General features: G+C 37.8%; 3 protein-coding genes across 3 annotated transcripts; all 3 read right to left on the bottom strand.

The window, feature by feature from the left end:
* Positions 1–1,049: 1,049 nt before the first annotated feature.
* cops9 (COP9 signalosome subunit 9) lies at positions 1,050–5,845 on the bottom strand. The gene is made up of 3 exons (XM_038731648.1): positions 5,717–5,845; positions 4,128–4,200; positions 1,050–1,242 (listed from the first exon to the last, which is right to left on the bottom strand). Exons 1-3 carry the CDS (start codon positions 5,777–5,779, stop codon positions 1,205–1,207), a joined length of 174 nt encoding a protein of 57 aa, XP_038587576.1. The 5' UTR covers positions 5,780–5,845; the 3' UTR covers positions 1,050–1,204.
* A 1,474-nt stretch (positions 5,846–7,319) lies between these two features.
* otos (otospiralin) lies at positions 7,320–9,802 on the bottom strand. The gene is made up of 4 exons (XM_038731638.1): positions 9,639–9,802; positions 9,432–9,498; positions 8,952–8,975; positions 7,320–7,795 (listed from the first exon to the last, which is right to left on the bottom strand). The coding sequence occupies exons 1-4, from the start codon at positions 9,681–9,683 to the stop codon at positions 7,608–7,610; spliced, it is 324 nt and encodes a 107-aa protein (XP_038587566.1). The 5' UTR covers positions 9,684–9,802; the 3' UTR covers positions 7,320–7,607.
* Positions 9,803–10,261: 459 nt separating this feature from the next.
* apodb (apolipoprotein Db) lies at positions 10,262–15,716 on the bottom strand. Its single transcript, XM_038731632.1, has 5 exons — positions 15,559–15,716; positions 13,820–13,964; positions 13,612–13,733; positions 11,814–11,899; positions 10,262–11,222 (listed from the first exon to the last, which is right to left on the bottom strand). Exons 2-5 carry the CDS (start codon positions 13,928–13,930, stop codon positions 10,990–10,992), a joined length of 552 nt encoding a protein of 183 aa, XP_038587560.1. The 5' UTR covers positions 13,931–13,964; positions 15,559–15,716; the 3' UTR covers positions 10,262–10,989.
* Positions 15,717–17,403: the final 1,687 nt, after the last annotated feature.

Genomic DNA, 17,403 nt, shown 5'->3' with positions numbered 1-17,403 from the left:
TAATGTTATGGCTGATTGGTGTATTTAGTTATGTTGAGTACAGATTAATAGAGAGATGACTGAAAAGGGCAAAAACATCTTATAGTATCTTCAACAAGTCTAGTTGTCCTTGACTTTAACCTGCCTTGGATAACTATGACCTGAACTCTTCACAGAGTCAATGGAGACATGATTTTACAGATTAGTCCCACAGTGTGTGCACAAAAACAAAAAGCAGCAGGGTCCTCACAACATGGTGGCAGAAAAATGTTACCCGTAACTCAGCACGGACTGATGCCAACTTCACATTTCCTATATCCTGTTCTTCCAATTTCCGCAAGGCAGCAATTCTAGGAAGGTTCCTTTCTTGTTTGAACATGACAGGTAAGTTCATAAAGAAAAGCTTCTCCCAGTTTGGTGAAGAACTTGACTGGCCTTCACACCTTTTTAACACCTTTGGGACAAACTGAAACACCGACTGTGAGCCACACCTCGTCACCCGACGCCAGTGTTGGACCCCTGCAGCGTGGAGGCTGTTAAAGCAGCAGATTAATGCCACCGCTTTAGAATGAGGGGCTCGACAATCACATATAGATGTAATGTTGAGGCGTCCACATACATTTGGCCATGGACTGAAACCTTTAAACTGTAATCACCTGCATCCTCTCGAAAATAAAATATACATTCAAATGGTTTTATCTTCTCTGCTTATGATACTTGACTGCATCTCTATAGTCCTTCGGCTCGATGACAGCAAAACCATTTATTGCCCAAGTCTGCACCTGAACGGCAACGCTTTATTTGCTTGTGTTGTTTTTTTAAAACATTGCATTTTTGCAGCCCCTTTCCTGTCCCATCGTGTCCCGACTGAACATTTAGTGGTCATGTTAACACTGTATCTCATATGTAATTAACATTTGTTAACAGGTGTTTTGCAGAGCCCGCAAACCTACAATCCAGCCGGGAGCAGATTCAAACACGACAACGCCAAAACCATACTCATAATTTTCTCCAACGCTGGAATGTGAGGGATTCTTAGAATTCACAGACACCTGGATGGACAAGACAGCTTTTGTTTTTGTAAAAACGAGAAAGTCTTTTATTTCAGAATGGTGGTGAGTGACCTGTGAGATTGGGCGGGCTGTACAAATCAGAGAACTTGTAGTCAGAATAAGCCCGTCGTCATTTTCTTATGTACACGTTCACAGGTGTTCAGATGCTGCCGTCACTGCAGGTCATCGTCGTCGAACAGGTCCTCAAAGTCTGCAGGTGGAAAAGACAGAAAGAATACAAGATGGAAAGAAAAGAGAGACAAATAAAAAAGACAAGAACGGGGTTATAATTAGTCCAGCTTTTTCCCAGAACTCCTACATTTACAGTTATATCCAGGGTCTCGTCTACTTTTTTAAAGATTTCAAAGCATGAAATCTTGGCAACTGTAAGTCCAGAATGTTTCTTCTATCTTTCCTTGCCGGCCGTGATTTATCTGTGACAACCACTTAAGCGATCTGTGCCCGATCAAGCCTCTCATCTCAAAGACACACACATATTACTTCGACCGCACTGACAGCCTCGTATCAAAAGGCTGCGAGTTTGACGTAAAGTAACATTTCGCGCTGTCTGCTGAATACTCCGTGGAGAAACAGTTGTAGAGGATTTTTCAAACTGAGCTAAAAGTGGTTTAAGCCATATAGCAGTTATTCATGTAGATTTTATTCGGATGTATTTTCATAAATCTGCCAGAATGTCCATATAATAAAACTCATGCTGAACCAGACTTAACAAACTCTTTCTTTCATGTCTTTGTGGTTTCCAGGAACTAGGACATTACTCTGTTTTGCCTAATAAGGGACAGTCTACGAGTCAAACAGCTCGCCCCTTGGCTATTCACAACTCCTTGCAACTTTCAACACTGTACACAACCCAGTGCAGAACCAGCAAATGGGAGTCCTCTTTTACATACCTTATTTTCACAATGTGGTCTAAAAAAAAAAAAAATTATTGGCCATGCTGACCTTTTTAAGACGACATAATATCATATCGTCATGTCCGCTTCAGGGCAGAGGGACACCTCATCCTTTAAGCTCAAGGAGCCACACTAAAGGGCAAAATTATCACCCTGGTTTTATAATCATGTCATGCTTTTTCATTCCTCTCTCGCTTTTTAGATGATCAAAAATAGGACCTTCTCATAGTGTGAAATTCTGATCAGCGGAAGTGTTTGGTGCACCTAAATAAATGAGTCCCATCAGTGCTGACAGAGCAGCAGCCACTGAGAAATCCTTACATTACAAATCAACAATAACACATCATTCTTCCATATTTTGCACGTCAGTGTAATAATCTGTACTACCTGTTTCTGAATGAAACCTGGCATTACACTATGAGCACATTTATTGTTAGGGATGGGTGATGATCTATTAAATCATTAAAAAAATCTATTGTCTTGCCTTAAATATATTTTATTTAGTTTTTACCTTTGGGAAAGCGTGTGTGGCACATTCAGTTCGGCTACAAAGCTGTGAGATGACCTAGAAGAAGGTTGTGTATTGTGTTCGCTGCAGCAGAGGCAATAAAGTTCCTGTTTACAGTGTGAACGCCACCACCATCCTTCATCAGCAGAGCAGTTTGGATCGCCAGTTTCCAGCTAAATACGTTAAGGTTACTCTCTCTGGCGCAACAATTAAGTGTGGGGAAAGGTGTGGTTACACGTTAGCAGCTACGAGGAAGGGTAAATCAGTGTAAGAAACCGGTGCACTTCCAGCTACAAGTTTGGGACCAAACATCTGGAGAAGGTAAAGCTGACATATCTAGAGCAGGGCCCTTAGGGACTCAAATCCCTGTTAGTGCCACGATAAGACGTGCCATACATGAGAAAGCACCGAATGTATGTGTGTGTGTGTGCGTTTAAAGCAGCTGACTGGCGAGGTGTCCTGCTGAGTTTAAGTCTAAGAGCAGCTATAAACCCACTTTACCATCCTCCTCTTCTCTTCCTCTCTTTTTAACAATCAGCTCTTTTCTTTTCTAGGTCATGTGCCGCTGAGCCAAAACTGTTTTTGCCTACAGCCAACGCTGCAAGACGGAAAACAGATTAGCTTACTGCTTCTTGTGCGTCCATTGTGTTTATGCGTGTGCCTTCTCACATATAAACTGGTGTTTACAGGGGAGCAACAGAATTTGTGAGGGTTAATTTGAGAAGACAACGCGGTTAAGGCACAACACTGTATATTGTGCTTTCGTTTAAACTCCAGTTTTCATGCAGTTTGTCCATCTGCCTTTAACCTTTCACATTACTATATAATATTATATCAGTTTTAGAATATTTTATACTTAATATGTTCCATAAGAAAAGTCCCTAGTGATGTGATCCTGCTGATTGTTGGAGCTTTTAAACTTTGGAACAGTTCAGTCATGTGATTCAGCTTACAGTTTTGTTTAGTTTAAGCGTAAAAGAAAGCTTTACATAGCCAAATAATCAGTTTTCTCTAAAATAAATCCATGTGTGTTAGTCCCTTGATCATTAGGGGACAGCGTTTCTCATTTACATGACGTTACAGACGTCACATTACTATCTAAAACCAGCAATGTTCAGGTAATTTAAATACCTGTAAACAACGCTGATAAATGTCCTTTCTTTAGTTACCTACACTTGGAACTAGGCAAAAGAGAGGTTTTACTTCTTTTGCTTCACACTTTTCAATCAGATATGATCATTAAAAAGGGGACAAAGGAGTTTTTGTTCAGCTTCTTTTGTTGCGCCATGCCATGTGGCTTTGATCATTTTAGTTTCAGTCGTGAAACAAGGGTAGGTTTATTTGTCACATTACAGCAGATTGTAAAGTGAAATTTAGTTTGTAAGTCCCTTCTGCTACAGCAGACACTATACAGTAATATAAAAAGCAATCATAAACATGGTAGATAGAAATAAACTCAGTCCAATAGAGCAGTGCTTCTGAAATTTAAGTTTATTCCTGAGACTGTTTTTATCCAGTGTTTCAACCAAAGTGCCACAAACAAACGAGAAATTTAAATTTAATTTCTGCTCAACTCTGCAAGCTTCTTCCTCGTTATTCTACTGCCATATTTAATGAGCAGATGACTTAAGTGGCGCACATTTGCGTTACAGTGGGAAATAGACTGTGACTTACCATTAAAGAAATCAGAGTGCACTGCTTTTTCATTGGCTGCCAGGTCCATTAGCAGGCCGCTGCTGCCTCCTGCCTGTTAACACACAGCGGTACAGCCAGTTTTATGGCATTAGCAGATCACACACACACACACACACACACTCACACACTAGTTTGAATGTAAACAATACAGAGAAGCTACTAGGGGACACAAGGATCAACAATTAAACATAGACAATATAATTTTTCAAGGTAAATCACAATCTACATTGTAACTGGAGGGCAGAGAATATTATATTTTTTAGTTCTTTTTAAATGGTAGACAATATGCGTGTTTGAATTCAGTAACACATTACTGCAGTGGGATGAAGATGCTTAGAGGCCATCAGTCTAATCATCTTCACTGTACCAAAACTCAAGTGAATGAGGTAGTTGTTGAATGATACAGTACAGTAATATATATATAGCCTTCAATCAGATGCTGACACTATTTTAATGACACAGAGTAGAAATATAACTTCTGATTTTAAGCACAAAAAGTTTAGGACAGCATAAGAACTACCTCAAAAAATATTTTGGTTTTGTCCACACAACATGCGTATTTAATCTTTTATATCCCTCTCTCTATACATCTATATCTCCTTTCACTTCAGAATCAGAAATACTTTAATTAATACAAAATTATTTTGTTACAATTGTACACTTTGCATGTCAAGATATTAAGGAATATAAATAATAACAGAAAGTAGGTAAGTAAAAAAAAAAAAATATATATATATATATATATAAACAAATCTAAATATTAAGTAGTGTGGATATGTACAGTATTTTACAGTATCATCAACAAATGTAGCCCAATATAAATAGTAGCAGTGAATAAGGTAGTATTAGTAATAATGAGTGCAAGCAGAGTTGACAGGGAATGGATACAAAAGATCAATACACATTTAAGGAGTGTGGATATATGTGTGGACATATCCACATTTTACAGTAAATATATTTACAGTATTTACAATTTATTTACAATCTTAAAAACAACAGTAATGGCACAGAGGGCATCTGCATCATGGACATATACAGTATATATGTAACGTAATATATTTATATTTATGCTGCTTTTGTATTGGTACATTCACAAAAACAAATCTGATTTCTTTTTCCACTACTGTTGGATTCCAGTTTAATATGGACAAACAATAGTATCATGTTTAATCTCTTTTGTCTGATGAAAAAACAATCTAACCGAACATATTAATAGTATAAGTAGCTGTACAATAAAGCAGGTTGTAACGTTTTTAAATAAACTATTCCACCTCAACAACAAACAGGTCGGCAGCCAACAGCTCTGGTTTTGGCTTAAAACGAAGGGGAAACGGGCTTCGACACAACACCTGCTGAATTTAATGCTAGGAAGAAAAAAACAAGCACTGAACAATGTTGTATTTGTAATAATAATATTTATAAAACCCGCAGAAACGTCACAAAGACTGCAAACAAAGTGTAAGTTCTGTGGCTAAGGTTAGATGCGTTACTGAGCTAACGTTAGTTAGCATTAGCTAATGTTTTGGACCATTATAGTCTTATTTTCGCTGCAGATCTGTTTTACACACCTCGTCCAGATCCACGTAGGGTCCAGCTCCTTCAGGAAACATCTCGTCCACTGCGGGTTTCATTACGTTTTAGTATCAGTTCAGCAGCGCTTGTTTAAGATATGTGTGTGTGTGGCTAGCTTGGATAGCTTCTCGGCACCCGTAAACATAATCGTGTGCAACATTAAACTGGGCTCGGCTGACTCTACCAGCTAGTCGCAAGTAGTCCGCTTTTTAAAGTTACACAATAAAGTGGAGTAGGAGCAGTATCCCTAACAATTAAGGAAATTGATAATAACAAAAATAATAACAAAAGATTTAAAAAAAGGAAATTGATAATAGCAATATTAACCAAATAAATAAATATTTACTATATCAGTCGTGGAACAAGTATTCAGATATTTTACTTACGTAAACGGACCAATACAACAACACATAAATACTTCAGAAGTTAAAATCCTTTACTTAAAATCATTAAATACAAAATATACTTACAGTTTCAAAAGTAAAAGTACTCACTCTGCTGTAAAGAGTCTCCCGACTGATTTATTATTGAAAATGAAATTATTAGATTGTTAATTCTGATGCATTAATATTTGAGCAGCATTTTATTGCTGTAGCTGCTGGAGGTGGAGCTAGTTTTTATCTATTTTAGGAAAAGGATTTTATTTATCTAAGGAGAGTTAATATTTATTTGGTTCAGTCCAGCCTAGGGGTCATATCCCTTCAAAGGGTCAACAGATAGATCTGAGGGGTTCTGAGATGATTAATGCAGTTGGAAAGCAGATATAACAAAGTTCTCAGAGGCTACACATCTGTTTTCATGTTTTGTACTTTTATCTAATCTTTCAATTTTTAAATATTTTATTTTACAATTTGAAGAGTTACTAAAATGTTCCCATGTGTGACAAGTCGAAAAGTTTGGAAACCACTGGTTTAATATTTTAAAGTATTTTACAAGCTTACATGTTTTTTTAATGTAAATCTTGACCTGAAAAGTAACTAGTACCTAAACTTGTCAAATAAATGCAGAAAGAAGAAGAAGAAGCAATATTTGCCTCTGAAATGTAATGGAGTAGAAGTATAAAGTACCATACAGGAAAAATACTCCGGTAAAGTACAAGTAAGTTATAATTGTAGTTGAGTTCAGTAGTTGAGAAAATGTACTTTCTTATTGCATGTCTATTTTAATTGTTGTAATATTTTAAACTCACCACTCAGTATTTTCTGTTTTAAGCTAGGGACAGAGTCGTGGCCAGAAAATTGATAACAAATTGATCAATAATATATCAATAATAATTTTAATAGCAACTCTGACTGAATTAAGGGTAACACTATATTACCAAAGTGCACTAACAAGGTAATAAGAGAATGCATTGTGAAGTCTCTACTTTATTTAAAGTCTATCACCAACAAAATAAATATGTTGAAAAATTCTTCACAGAATATATCCTTGTAACAGGAGGATTGGCAGATACAGTGACAGTGATAATAGCTGTACATTTTAAGAAACAAGAGTCACTGTATTTACTTTCTAATTATAAAGCTTCCTTAAAGTAGTAACCATTTCTTGAAAAAGATAAAAGAAGAAAAATAATAAAATTAAGGAGAAGGTTGAGAAGAAGAGATTTTACAGACATCATTTAATATTTGGGAAATGTTTTATTTATTACATGCTGATATTATACAATCCTACAAAACGCCTACTCACTCTACATTTGTATTCTATATGTTTGGCTACTCTACAAACAGCGGTATACTTGCTGTGCTCTTTCCATCGCCTCATTTAATGTCTAAATTAATTTCCTTTCTGTCAAAGTAAGACATGTATTCCTTCTTATCTAATCAGGATATCTCACCAGCTCCCTCCCTGCCCTCTTCCTGCCCCACCTGGCTCCTTCCAGCCCCCCTTTCAGTGCTCATGTCCCTCATTGGTCTCATATCCCAGGGTGTCCCCGAGGTGCTGGTGGGCGAAGAAGGCCCGCGCCATCTCGTTGATGTGGTTGTAGGCGCCGATGGATCTGAAGTATTCAACGTAGTTCCAGAAGTCAGTGGTGGAATAGGGCCAGTAGGGAAGAGCTGGTGGTTCATCATATGGTACTAAAGACACACAGCAGGTCACAGGAGACAACTTAAAGGCTCAGTCCACTCTCAGCATATACTGTTACAATCACCTTCCACTAGTTGTTACACTGGTCACACCTTCTCTAAATCTGCCCAACATTCAGGTTCAGTCAGTTCAGCCAGCATTTTGACAAATTCCCAGAATACCTATGCACAACCTTCAGAGAAGGGCTGTGAACCTGCAGCATGTGTAGGTGAAAGGAGGAGAGCAACTTTACATTTACAGCTGAGGCTGTTTTATTGTTTGAACTCAAAATCCTGCTTACATAAGTACAGCAAAATATAGACACAGGATCAAATGTAAAAGGACTAATAACATTATTAGTTTTAATGACTTTATAAACAGTTAGTGTGTGTAGTCCAGTGGTTCCCAACAACGGGGGTCGAGTCCCTCCAAAGGGTCACAAGATAAATCTGAGGGGTTGTGCGATGATTAATGGGAGAGGAAAGAAGAAAAACTAAAGTTCTGATTCAAATCTTTCATTTTTTATGACTTTTATTGTGAAATAGTGGATCGTTTATAGAGTTGTCAACAAGTCAACAAATTGGGAAAACCACTGTTTTATTACTTGTTTTTTATTTTATAAGCTTGTGTTTTTTAATGTAAAATCTTGACCTGAAAAGTAACAAACTACAGCTGTAGTATAAACTCGCATACAACTGAAATCTTTTGAGGTACTTAAGTACAGTTGCACCCAACAAAATATTGAGTCTTTAAAATTTTCCCTTCAAAAACCAAAGATGTTTAATTAGACAGTTTAATGACAAAAAATAATAACTTTTTAAATCAGCCTTGAAAACTATTTTTTAATTATACCCTAATTAAATCGGGACATATAGTGCATATCCTGCATTTACAAAACAATGCAGTTTCTTCCAGCGTTCACTTTGGAGCAACAGGTTGTTTACTTCAGCTAGAGGCCATTGTGTCAATGTCTTCACTGTGTATAAAATGTGTTCATTACAGTAAAAAACAAAAGACAGAGCTTGTTCATTTTTGGATTTCACGTGGTAGAATTAAATAGAACAGAAGAGGAAATGCAAGAGATGGAAATCTATCTGTAATATCTGAGGTATTTTGTGCTTGTTGCAAAATATGAAGGCATCTATAAAAAAAAAAGAGATGTAGTACCTCCTTCTGGGATGACTCTGGCGTCTGTGAGGAGAGAGAGAGGAACAAATTAACATTCCCAGCATTCCAAGTCTTCTCACGTACAAAGACGGGATTCAAGCTCAGAAAACTGAGCTTTCTCCCAGAGGAGTGCAGTATACCTGCTCCCTCCTCAAATATTATTTCTAACCATTTCACACACACACACAAACACACGCACACGCACACACAATCTGAAGCAAAAAGAATTCCTCCTCAGACAGAGTCCTTTTGTGCACATATGCTCTCCTATAGTTGCAGCGTCGGCACATCTGGGAGAATCCTATATGTGACTTACACACAGCTATTAATACACATGTATGCATATATGAAATTGGGGTTTAGTACTTTACAACTCTGCGTGTTTGTACTGTACAGATGAACTAAACTTCAATTGCAACACATAAACTGTTGCCTTCATGAGACTATTAAACTTTAAAGTATATAAAAAGAGAAACTCACCATTAAAATGACAAGCGAAGAGGCAGAGGAGAATACTGAGCCACACCAACAGCTTCATCTTGCCCTCCTAAATAAACAAACAGCCTGTGATGCTCTATATTTTTAACCCAATGGTTAAATGATTCCTTAACTCTTGTTTTGATGTTTACCATCATGCTGTGAGAGCAAAACTACATTTAGATATTCAAAACTTTAGCAAATGTTTACCTGTAAAAGGTCTGTGAAGCCGTGCAGAGAGATGCTGCTGTTCATCCGCTGGCTGAATGTGGTGTGTGAGGCTCAACGGAGGAAGAGCCAGTGGACCTTCACCACACACACACACACACAAAAACACACACCGCCAAGCCCAGATTATACTGTATTTACACAGAGAAGTCCTTCCCAGGTGCCTGTAGGTGCACACTTTGCCCTCTCACTAATGATGTTACACGGATTAGCACTTCACCGAGAATACATTTTTTCTCTCGCTTGATTTCAGAGAAAAAGTTCAGACAAGCCAATTGTAATCAACATTTTTGCCACTGGAGAGGATTTTGTGCTCAAACTTACATGCCACAAATCAGTTTTGGTTTGTTTGATTGATTCTGTGTGCTTCGCAATCAGCAACAATCAGAGCAGAGACCTAAACAGTGCAACCTTTCTGCTCTTGGTCAATGAGCAGTCATAGGCTACATGCCACAGTAGCTGTTTTCTTTCCCACAGTAACCTTTTACCGTGAAACCTTTGGATATCTTCTCATTTTGGACAGATAATGATGAGATTCCTCGAGTCTACTCTGCATCAAGAGTCGGTACAAAGCTCACCAGATAAATGATAAGAGTGACCAAACATCTGCTTCATGAGTAACTTTAATAAACATAGAACTCACTCTCGTGTTTTCTGCGTGTGTTTGTTTCATTGCAAAATTGTAACATGTCTTACTAGAATATTAAAATGCAGTTTACACACTTAACTTCTTGGTTAAAACAGAATTAAATTATTACAATATATTCATTGCTGTAACATATAGATTCAACGGGTTTTGTCAGGAATATGAGGGACAGTTTGAAAAATACAAGGTACAATACAATTTTACTTCACTTTTTAAATTGATTTTTTTCTTACATAATTTCTTTTTCAGCATCTTTGAAATGCAAAAAGAAAAATGAACAAGGCAGCAACAGTGAGATGCAGATACATGGGATTTTAAAATTAAAGACACCGGTGATGAGGAGATTGTGTATTTAATTTTAAAGCTGGGGTGGGCAATTTATTTCAGAAGCATTTGTTGTTAATTTTTTTCAAATTCTCTTAACATCCAGACAGCAATCAATAAATGTTCTGACATAAAAAATTATTAAACATTCGGTATTTGTCGCAGGACTGTGATCAGCATGCTGTTATGTGTTTTAGTGGAGTGGCTTTGCACGGAGGCCTGAAGGGAGGGGGTTTGGGATTTCTTCAGTTGGCTACCTTCAAGAAGTGGCTGTCTCTTGCTAGTTTCTCCAACATTGCCCACCCCAGCGTTAACATTTGGACTCCAGTATGTTTGCCCCATCAGTAAAGTCTTCACGAATCCCTAGTTATCCTTGCAGCCCGTCTGATCTGTGGCCTTCATCCTAAACAGGTCGATACCTTCGTTGAGCAGGAGCTGTCTGCCGTAGTTCACGGTCTCTGTAGGTGGGAAGCGTGTCCGGCTGAGGATCCAGGCGTATTCGACATGGAACAGTCGGAGGATTTCCGTGCAAGAATACACAACGGACAGGCTGGCGTAGTCGGTGGTCAGAATCCAGTAGGGGCTGTAGGGAGCAACTGGTAAAAAGAGATGATGATCATGATGATGATTATCATTATTTCTAAAGCAGAGTTTTTAAATTAATTTACAAAGACACATATTGGGGCCAGGCCAGCGTTAGGGTAAGTTTAAATCTTAACATGAAGATAAGTTAAGATTTAAACTAACCCTAACGCTCACCATGGCTCACAGTAGAAGTCCTGCGTGAGAGAGGGCAGATTGAGTCTGGGTCACATTAAAAACTATACCAGTGATGTAATGTTCAAACGACTGGAAAAGGCCATAAACATGTCCTGATTAATAGTGATTCACAGGCAGACATGCTCAATTACATTGCAAATGCTCTGAGGCTGCTGCATCATGTGTCAGCTGATATATCATCATTCACAAGGTATTCAGGCTGGTTAAGAGCTCAAATGAGCCTTAAGGGAATTTGTACAATTTTGTAACTAACTATATAATGATTTTAGAATTATAATTGCCTTGCTTATAACAATAAAAAGCAAGACAAGAAGAAAAAGAATGAGAAGAGGAAGAAGGCAGTCTAAGAAGACAACAGCAAAGTCGACAGAATCATATGAAGAGATACGATGAAGAAGAGGACTTACAATACGAGAAGCCGACTCCAAGTTTGGCAGGTTCTCTCGGGTCTTGAACCACTGCTGTCCCTTCTGCTAACCTCACCTTGTCCTTACTGAGAGAAAAAGACAAAGAGACAATTCATTTAACTTTATTAAACTAATATGAGGGATTCCCCAAATCAGCAGACGTACATGCAAAGTTTTCAAGAGGGGAACAAAAAATATTAGTAAAAAAAAATCCACCCGTAACACATTTTCACAGAATCAATTGTCAATCATCTCCCAGCACACAGAAGGTTTTGTCTGCAGTCTTTCCTGTCTGATAATACGTCAACCACAGTTGTGCCACTACCAGAACAAATTATTTATTCCGTCATATAAAACTATTATTTGAGTAATGCAATTTTATTTACATTTGAGCCACTATTTCAATCTGTATTTCCATGTGTCAGTAATCTGAAAATGTTCTCCTGAACTGTAAAAGCACTTTGTAATGTCTGTTTCAATATGAGCCCTATAAATTAATCATTGATTCACGGCACACGGATTTCACATCTTCAGAATCCCGAAAAAATTAATTTTGTACAAATCGTTTTATAGCTTTAGAGTTGCTGGTAGGCTACATTTTGTTCCCTTCGGGCAGGCTAGTTGTGTCAAGGTTCAGGTTAAATTTATTTGTCATTCTAAAACACAATGAAATTAAAGCTGCTGCCTCATTTACGCTACACACACAGAACAGAAATATTTAACATAAAAATAAAAACAATACATAGTTACTTACATAAACAGGTAATGTGCAAAACCAGCATAACAAAGCTAACCAGCTGCTGGCTCTTGCTTTATATACAGTATAGCGTGCAGACATGAGAGTGACACAGGTGGGTCTGAAAAGTGAAGCCAACGTGGAACTGTCTTAAACCTGCATTCTTTCTAACTGCCAGCAGAGGGCGACTCCACTGGTTGCAAAAGAAAGTCAGATTGTATGTAAGCTTATAACAAACTGACCCTACGTCTACACTTGATTTATTAGCTCAGTAAACACTTTCCTGATGGGTTTATGGTCTCAGTCGCTAGTTTCAAGTCTTCTTCAACACAGCATGGTGTTTATTTAGTAAATTATGATCCCATTTAGAGGAAAACAAACGATAAAGCAGGGGAGGCTTTAGGGCGGGGCTGTCTTGTCCATGGAGACCTGTCAATCAGTATAGTGGCGACTTGGATCCACTGCAATGTGTACATTTAACTAACCCTGAACTTGTTTTTGGGTGCTGTCTGTGTTTAAGAACTATGAATCTTTCAAAGTGTGTTTTCAGTTCGTGGAAGTTAACTGTAACGGTATGGTTGCCTAAAAATATCTTGCTCAGTGTTGGGTTGTACTAAAAGACACTCAGGAGTCGTCTGTTAATTTCTTCTGGTAAGTACATTTTGTTTTGAGCCTGTTTTTCTAGCTAATATCTCAGTTAACATAAATTACAGATGCACCTTGCTAACCATGCTAGCTAGCGCCACCTTCCAAATAAGGTCGCGTCTGCCAAAATGCCAAACTTGAAGCTTGAAAACAGTAATCCACAAACCAGTGGGTGACGTCACGGTGGCTACATCCACTTCTTTTATATAGGTTTCATGGTTTGGCACTGACCTTCTCACCTAACTCTCAGCAAGAAAAAGAAGAGGCGTATTTCTGAAAATGTTGAACTAGTCCTTTAACGGAGCAAAGAGCGAGAGAAAAAGTCAGTAAAGTTGTAAAGATCATGTACACGGGTGCAGGAATTTCTGATACTCAACATCAAGTCAAAATCAATAATAAAAACCCACCAATACTCACTAGAACTGAGAGTTCAGCACCTGAATGGTACCGTCTTTCCTCACGGCGTAGTTGGCCTCGATGCACTTTCCTCTCTCGAAGGAAGCAGGGAGTTTCTCGATCTCATACCACCTGCCCAGATACTGTCAACAGAGAGATACCGTTAGATCTGACAGTATATCTGTGTGTAATGTGTGCATGAATTAATGTTTTTTTTTTTTTTTTTTACCTGTTGGAGGTTGAAGTTGGGCTGCACCTTCGGAGTAGGACAGGGCCCCCAGCGATAGGTCTGTGCGGACACCAGAGGGAGCAGCAGGAGGAGAAGGTAGACAGCGGACATCGTTCCTTCAGGACAGGCGGGAAGATTATAGAAGCTGAAAGGTAGACGCATATTAAGTTTACAGGTTGCAGGTTGTGTAAAGCCTTTTAAGTGTTGCACTAATGCTGCATTCACACGCTCCTCAAACGGAGAGCTGTTCTTCCGACTTCAGTGTGTTCATGAGCTTCAAGTCATTGTAAATTGACCCTTCTTCTCACTTGATTTTTTTTACCTCAGTAAACACTTTCCTAAAAAGTTTATGGTCTCAATCGCTAGTTTCAAGTCTTCTTCAATACAGCATGATGTTCATTTTGTAAATTACGGTCCCCTTTACAGGAAAATAGTTGATTGTTTTAGGGTGTTGCTACCTTGTAACAGGGAAAGGTAAGACAGGTCTAGCTAGGAGTCATTAGCTGTCCCCACAAGTGTTCACCAACTGTAGCTTTTTCCCTTATGTAACTGTCCTTGTTAGAGAGACAACAGTTGGACTGATTAGGGAGAGACAGTAGCTCAGGCGTCTGGCAATGTTGCATCTGACAAGAATGTTTACAAACTTAATGGCTCCATAAATTAGACGTAACACTGGAGTCTAAACATCAGACAGATTTGTCGTTCTAGGTTAAGGCCATCTGAAGATGACCTAAGAGGGAAGCCTACAGGAAGTAGCGAGAAGCCAGAAACATAAAAAGGGACCAAAAGATAAGACACATGCATCTGGTGTGGGAGACCCGGGTTCAAGTCCCACTGTGACATCCACCAATGCGTCCCTGAGCAAGACACCTAGTTGCTCCAGAGGCGTGCGACTTCTGACATATATACCAATTATAAGTCGCTTTGGATAAACATGACACTGTTTTTTTTTTGGCCAAGTCTCATTAAAACTTTGCTGTGTAAAACTTCATCAGTCTCTGAAAACCTTCTTCCTCGCACCTGACAGCCGGCTCACTAAATTATTATTATATTATTATTATAATTTATACAGCATCTGGGTGAAGGCTTGTTGTGTATGTCATGTTGCTATCCAAGTATGCTGTTTGAAGCTTGAAGTGATTTAAATTGTGAATGAAATGTTTTGTGCTTTTTGTTACAGGATTAAACCATATAATAATTTGGCCTTTTTGGGGTTAATTACCTCACTTACTTCAGATCATGGAGGGTGCTGTCCTGCTACTTTTTCATACCTTAAACATATTTACATTTTAAGCGACTAGTTTTGTAAAATGAGACAGGGGTGAAAAACATGCCAGAAAACTCTCTCTCTTTGCATTCACTGGGCAGCTGATCATGACCTTTTCCTTTGTCTCTTTACATCTTTTTCTTTTGTCTAGTTTACATCACATGTTGCCACACCTGTTCTTCTGGTTTCATGTAACAGGTGTACCTGCACACACACACAGGCCAATAGGCTGCTTCTGCTTCAACTATGTAACAGTAAATACAATAAACATTATATTGAATAGCTTCTCAAGAGACTTCAGCCTTATGTTGAATACAAAACTGCAGTGGTGAAATATAATTAGGCCCATAGAGGATAAAACCAGGAGGAAAACAAGTTCAAAACAATAATCAGTGCAGAGAGTTACATAAAACATTTATCTTGTTGATGCTACATTTTAGTCCCATTAGCCATTAAATGAAAACTCCCTTACCTTGGGTGTATGAGGGTTAAAGATGTCAGGTGGAGGTCTGAGGCTGCAGCTCGCTCACTCTCAGCTGCTGCTGCTGCTGCTGACGATGAATTCTGTCTCGAGCTCTCCGGACAAACACAGACTAGTGTTCACGTTCACGTTATGTCACTCCGACAGCACGAGGCAGCTCGTTAGCAAAATTCCATTTTCACTACGTGGGAATGTGCGCGTGATGATGCCAGACACTGTGATAAAGGGTTAAATATTTCATTCGTTCAATTCACACAGTATTTTGTAGTTTTAAATCTCTATTAACGTCTTCGTCACTGTCGAGTTTTATCAGAACAACGTTTTATTATTTATTTATTTATTTATTGACATTTTTCTCAAGTTACAATGGGTAGGGTTTGAAGTGTTGAATAGTTAAATCATTAATTTAAATTTAAATGTACGTAGGTAATCTGATATATATATATTATAGTTTCTGTATTTTTATGTGCTTTATTTTATATCTTATTTAATTTTATTCAGGGCATTTAATCCATTTTATTCTCTATATTTTATTTGCTGGAATTTATTCAATTGTTTAAATTAAGGTTTTTTTTAATGTAAAGGCTGTGAAGGCTAATATATCAATAAAGTGTATTATTATTGTAAGTGGCAGACATGGTGGCTACTTAATGATACCACCAGATGGCGCCAAAACAAGAATAAAAATATAAATCTACCATAGACTGTGAAATCTACACATACAGTAGTAACTTTCCATGATTCTTATGCTATCGATGTGTAGTAGTCTGCTTTAACTGTCTTGAGAGAACTGATGTTTATAGTGAAGTTTATGTCCATGCAGATTAATGAGCGCTGTCCTCTATAAATAAAACAATCAATACATTTTACTATTACTCTTTCACACTAGAAGTATATTTTATTCTCATTTATTTATCAATTCAACTTATCAATTATATTTTCTGTTAAATTCATCTCCATATGATGATCAAACTGATGTTTCAAAGCCTTCAGCACATAAAAAAGGGAAAAAAAGACTATAAATATATTTTTTATTTGTTTAACGGCCACATTCCCAGAAACAACACCCGGGACACATAAAAGTGTTATTCATACATACATCTGCTCTTGTTTAGTACCCTCTTTATTCTGAAATCCAAATTTATTTAAATTTATTTATTTAAAAAATTACTTTTCAAAATACTGTCAGCAAGCCCCCAAACACTTCCAGCCAGTTCAGCCGCCTCGCACTGATTGAAAACAGCCAGAGACTTTTTGTCAAGCAAGAGATTTGAGAATCAGGCCTTCTGAGTTTTTCCTGTGGCGGACTGTCACATCACGAGGATTCAAGTTGATGTTTGTGTTCACCTGAGAGAACAAACAGCAGGTGTTTAATGAAAAATAATCTTCAGGTGGTGAATAAACCTCCAGGATCTGATAGATTCACTGACCTCGGTCATTTAGTTTGATCAGTCTCAAAAAGGAAAACACAATGTTGATACACAGTGAAGCTTTGTTTGTTTACTACCACGTTAAAAAAAGTTATTCTCTAAACCAGTAAATTACAGTGGGTACGGAAAGTATTCAGACCCCTTTAAATTTTTCACTCTTCGTTTCATTGCAGCCATTTTCCAAAAATCAAAAAAGTTCATTTTATTTCTCAGTAATGTACACTCAGCACCCCATCTTGACAGAAAAAAAAAACAGAAATGTAGAAATTTTTGCAAATTTATTAAAAAAGAAAAACTGAAATATCACATGGTCATAAGTATTCAGACCCTTTGCTCAGTATTTAGTAGAAGCACCCTTTTGATCTAATACAGCCATGAGTCGTTTTGGGAAAGATGCAACAAGTTT

This window comes from Micropterus salmoides, unplaced genomic scaffold (assembly GCF_014851395.1).
Source record: "Micropterus salmoides isolate LMB-PRFRI ecotype aquatic unplaced genomic scaffold, ASM1485139v1 Ms_hic_scaffold_1, whole genome shotgun sequence".
Classification (NCBI taxonomy): Eukaryota; Metazoa; Chordata; class Actinopteri; order Centrarchiformes; family Centrarchidae; genus Micropterus; species Micropterus salmoides.
This window is presented reverse-complemented; position numbering and strand designations above follow the sequence as displayed.

Excerpts from the sequence above, each read along its gene's own strand:
- cops9 (XM_038731648.1), bottom strand. The coding sequence starts at position 5,779 with ATGAAACCCGCAGTGGACGAGATGTTTCCTGAAGGAGCTGGACCCTAC. Across the intron at positions 4,201-5,716 it reads CCTACGTGGATCTGGACGAG|GCAGGAGGCAGCAGCGGCCT; the intron begins GTGTGTAAAACA and ends GTGTGTTAACAG. Across the intron at positions 1,243-4,127 it reads GCACTCTGATTTCTTTAATG|ACTTTGAGGACCTGTTCGAC; the intron begins GTAAGTCACAGT and ends TTCCACCTGCAG.
- otos (XM_038731638.1), bottom strand. The coding sequence starts at position 9,683 with ATGAACAGCAGCATCTCTCTGCACGGCTTCACAGACCTTTTACAG. Across the intron at positions 9,499-9,638 it reads GCTTCACAGACCTTTTACAG|GAGGGCAAGATGAAGCTGTT; the intron begins GTAAACATTTGC and ends TTGTTTATTTAG. Across the intron at positions 7,796-8,951 it reads CAGAGTCATCCCAGAAGGAG|TACCATATGATGAACCACCA; the intron begins GTACTACATCTC and ends GTGTGTCTTTAG.
- apodb (XM_038731632.1), bottom strand. The coding sequence starts at position 13,930 with ATGTCCGCTGTCTACCTTCTCCTCCTGCTGCTCCCTCTGGTGTCCGCA. Across the intron at positions 11,900-13,611 it reads GTGCTGAACTCTCAGTTCTA|TAAGGACAAGGTGAGGTTAG; the intron begins GTGAGTATTGGT and ends TTTTTCTCTCAG. Across the intron at positions 11,223-11,813 it reads TGGAGTCGGCTTCTCGTATT|TTGCTCCCTACAGCCCCTAC; the intron begins GTAAGTCCTCTT and ends TCTTTTTACCAG.